Source organism: Phanerochaete carnosa (assembly GCF_000300595.1).
Source record: "Phanerochaete carnosa HHB-10118-sp unplaced genomic scaffold PHACAscaffold_1, whole genome shotgun sequence".
Taxonomy (NCBI): Eukaryota; Fungi; Basidiomycota; class Agaricomycetes; order Polyporales; family Phanerochaetaceae; genus Phanerochaete; species Phanerochaete carnosa.
The window spans coordinates 4,433,286-4,435,715 of NW_006767628.1; the positions used below are offsets into that span (position 1 = coordinate 4,433,286).

The following is a 2,430-nucleotide window of genomic DNA, read 5'->3' on the forward strand; positions in this document are numbered from 1 at the left end:
ACTGCGCGTCCCAATTGCTAGGCGAGGGCGGGGTAGGCTCTCTCTCGGTCCCTCGAAGAAAGGCGTAGAGGTGAGCATAGTGATATTGTGAGACCTAAATAGCCACATGATCTAATGATACATGAACACATCCCCCGAATCCGGAAACCAACGCAAGACGGAGCAATAGCGACGGTCGACAGACCTAATTTCTCGACTGAACCCACTCCACCACAGAAATCTGGTCACCGACGCGTATGATACCATTGCCTCCAGGCACGGCATTGCTACCGAAACAAGGCGTCTTTTCCCTCTCGGGAGCGACGCCGGTTCTGAACTTGCTGATGACCTTGTACGGGACGGCAGCATCGCGGACGCCTGTTGCCGGGTCGACGTTCGGAAGCTTTCACCCGGTGTCAGCTTATCGCTCGGTCCAAATCGATGTGAACGGGATACGTACAAGGCAGCGAGCGCAACGTGAGACGAGCGTGAACGAGCGGGATTCGTCCTTCGTGTTGCTGCCCCGCGGAGTGACGTAGACTTTCTCCCAGATGTCCTCAGAGAAGGGGGTACCGGCACCGCGGACGACGATATTCGGACGGAAGCTTCGGAAGGCCTCAGAACGTGTGTCCGACCCAACACTGCGAGAACTACCCACCGTTCAATTGGGACCTTCTCCTTCTCCCACCGCGCGTGGTCCATCCCGCCAATCTTCCCAAGGGCGCCAGGTGAGTCAGGACCGCTTTTCGCAGTGTCGTTTACGGCCTGCGCGACGGCTTCGAGGCTCTCCTCGCTCGCAAAGAGCACGGGATAACCGTCCTGAGCAGATGTCAGTGGCTACATCAAGAGCGCTGCCAACGAGAGGTAAGTACCTGGAAGACTGCCGTCGCCTTCAATGTCGGGAACGCGTGCGTTGGCAAGCAGGAGCGTGGAGTCGGCCCCTTCACTATGAGGTGTACGGGACGGCCGAGGAAGTCGGAAAGGATCTGAGAGGGCGAGGGACCACCGCGCGAGAGAGACTGGACGATATACGCATCCTGTGCCGACCTGTCGAAGAGTGATGTGTCGCTGACACTACTCACAGTTAGTCTGGAGATCTACCCCGGATGAAGAGAATATGTGCCTTACATTTCCCACTGAGAGAGCATGTCTGGCGTCGGCTCAATAGGCACCGCGAATGATACTGGGCCGGAATCCGGCCGGACTGTCACGACGAGCTTGCCCTTCGTCGGCGACGAGGCGTCGCACCGCAGCTCCGGTTCGACAAGGACAAGCCTCGGGAGTTCACGAGCCGTCAAGATCTTGTTCTCGGCAGAATCGAGAACGGCCCATTTCCTATCGTTCTGCAATGTAATTCGTGAGCTTCCGAGGACTCTAGTATGACAGCCCTGTGAACAAGCGGAACAGCAAGGAGATAGCTTGGATGATTGTAGGATAGACCTGGCTAGCGTGAGATAGTACGACGCCCGAGCTTACCTCGAGGCCCTGCGGTGTATACCGCACCTCCCTAACGCTTGTGCCACGGCAACTCTGTCATGCGGTGAGCACAGACTAATCCGCTAGTAGCTGCTCACATACCCACACACCTTGATAGGGTGCACCAAGATCTTGGTCACGCGAATCTGACCATTGTCAACTTGCACCATTGGTTTCTGAAGATAAGTCGGCGTACTCGGGACAGGGGGTGAGACAGCAGGCTGCCTTTGGGGCCTCTTTGGAGCCTGTCGGTCACAGTATATATAGCTCCCAGTTCATGTGAAAAAGCTCCGGAAGTTCGTACCTTGAGCCACACGAAGAAGACTCCCGAGGCCATGGCGGCGGCGATAATCCATTGAATCAGAGAAACAGTGACCTGCGAGACATCGATCTTCGGGCCATGTCCGATGTTTCTCAGGGCTGAGAGAGGTGGATTCATAGTAGGGCTGAGGTTCGTTTAGAACTTCTACGCTTTTGCGTGTGGTTGAAGGCGACGGCAAGAGCAGGAGAAGAGAAGTAGGGAGACAAAGCGTTTATAAAATCCTCGATGAGTCAGGCTATTGCCAGGTTATAGCCGATTATTGTCGCTGAAAGTGAACCGCTATGGCTCTGTCTGTGAGAGGTGAAATCTTCCGCGAGATCCATGCCGCGTTGTTCTCTTTTATCGTGCATAGCGGTATAGTCCGGGTACCCAGGGTGTAAGGATGGGATAAGCAAGTCCTGCGCTGGCTTGTAGTGCGATGCTTGACTCTTGATTAACGCGCCCTTATTATCAAGCGCCCATGGCTCCTCACCACGTTTTTCGCTTGCTTTGGTGTCGATTTTGAGGTAATTCTACATGCTGGCTACGATAACATTCGTATTCTCGTCTTCTTTTCATTCACAATTCACTCTTCTCCGCTGCCAGCTCATGTGCTTACCAATGTTGCTGCGCCGCTTCGTCACTGGCATCCTTCTCATCTAGACTGGTTGGCG

General features: G+C 54.9%; 1 protein-coding gene across 1 annotated transcript; it reads right to left on the reverse strand.

Annotated features, from left to right (window-relative positions):
* Positions 1-68: 68 nt before the first annotated feature.
* PHACADRAFT_248154 (uncharacterized protein) lies at positions 69-1,670 on the reverse strand. Its single transcript, XM_007390846.1, has 7 exons — positions 1,566-1,670; positions 1,456-1,509; positions 1,108-1,322; positions 852-1,053; positions 638-798; positions 440-584; positions 69-382 (listed from the first exon to the last, which is right to left on the reverse strand). Exons 1-7 carry the CDS (start codon positions 1,623-1,625, stop codon positions 185-187), a joined length of 1,035 nt encoding a protein of 344 aa, XP_007390908.1. The 5' UTR covers positions 1,626-1,670; the 3' UTR covers positions 69-184.
* Between the last annotated feature and the right edge of the window lie 760 nt (positions 1,671-2,430).

What these genes read in the sequence shown, in the direction of transcription:
- PHACADRAFT_248154 (XM_007390846.1), bottom strand. Translation starts at nt 1,625, where the DNA reads ATGGTGCAAGTTGACAATGGTCAGATTCGCGTGACCAAGATCTTGGTG. An exon ending in ATGCTCTCTCAGTGGGAAAT is followed by an intron (nt 1,054 to 1,107) that starts GTAAGGCACATA and finishes AACTGTGAGTAG; the next exon opens with TGTCAGCGACACATCACTCT. An exon ending in AGGCGACGGCAGTCTTCCAG is followed by an intron (nt 799 to 851) that starts GTACTTACCTCT and finishes ACATCTGCTCAG; the next exon opens with GACGGTTATCCCGTGCTCTT.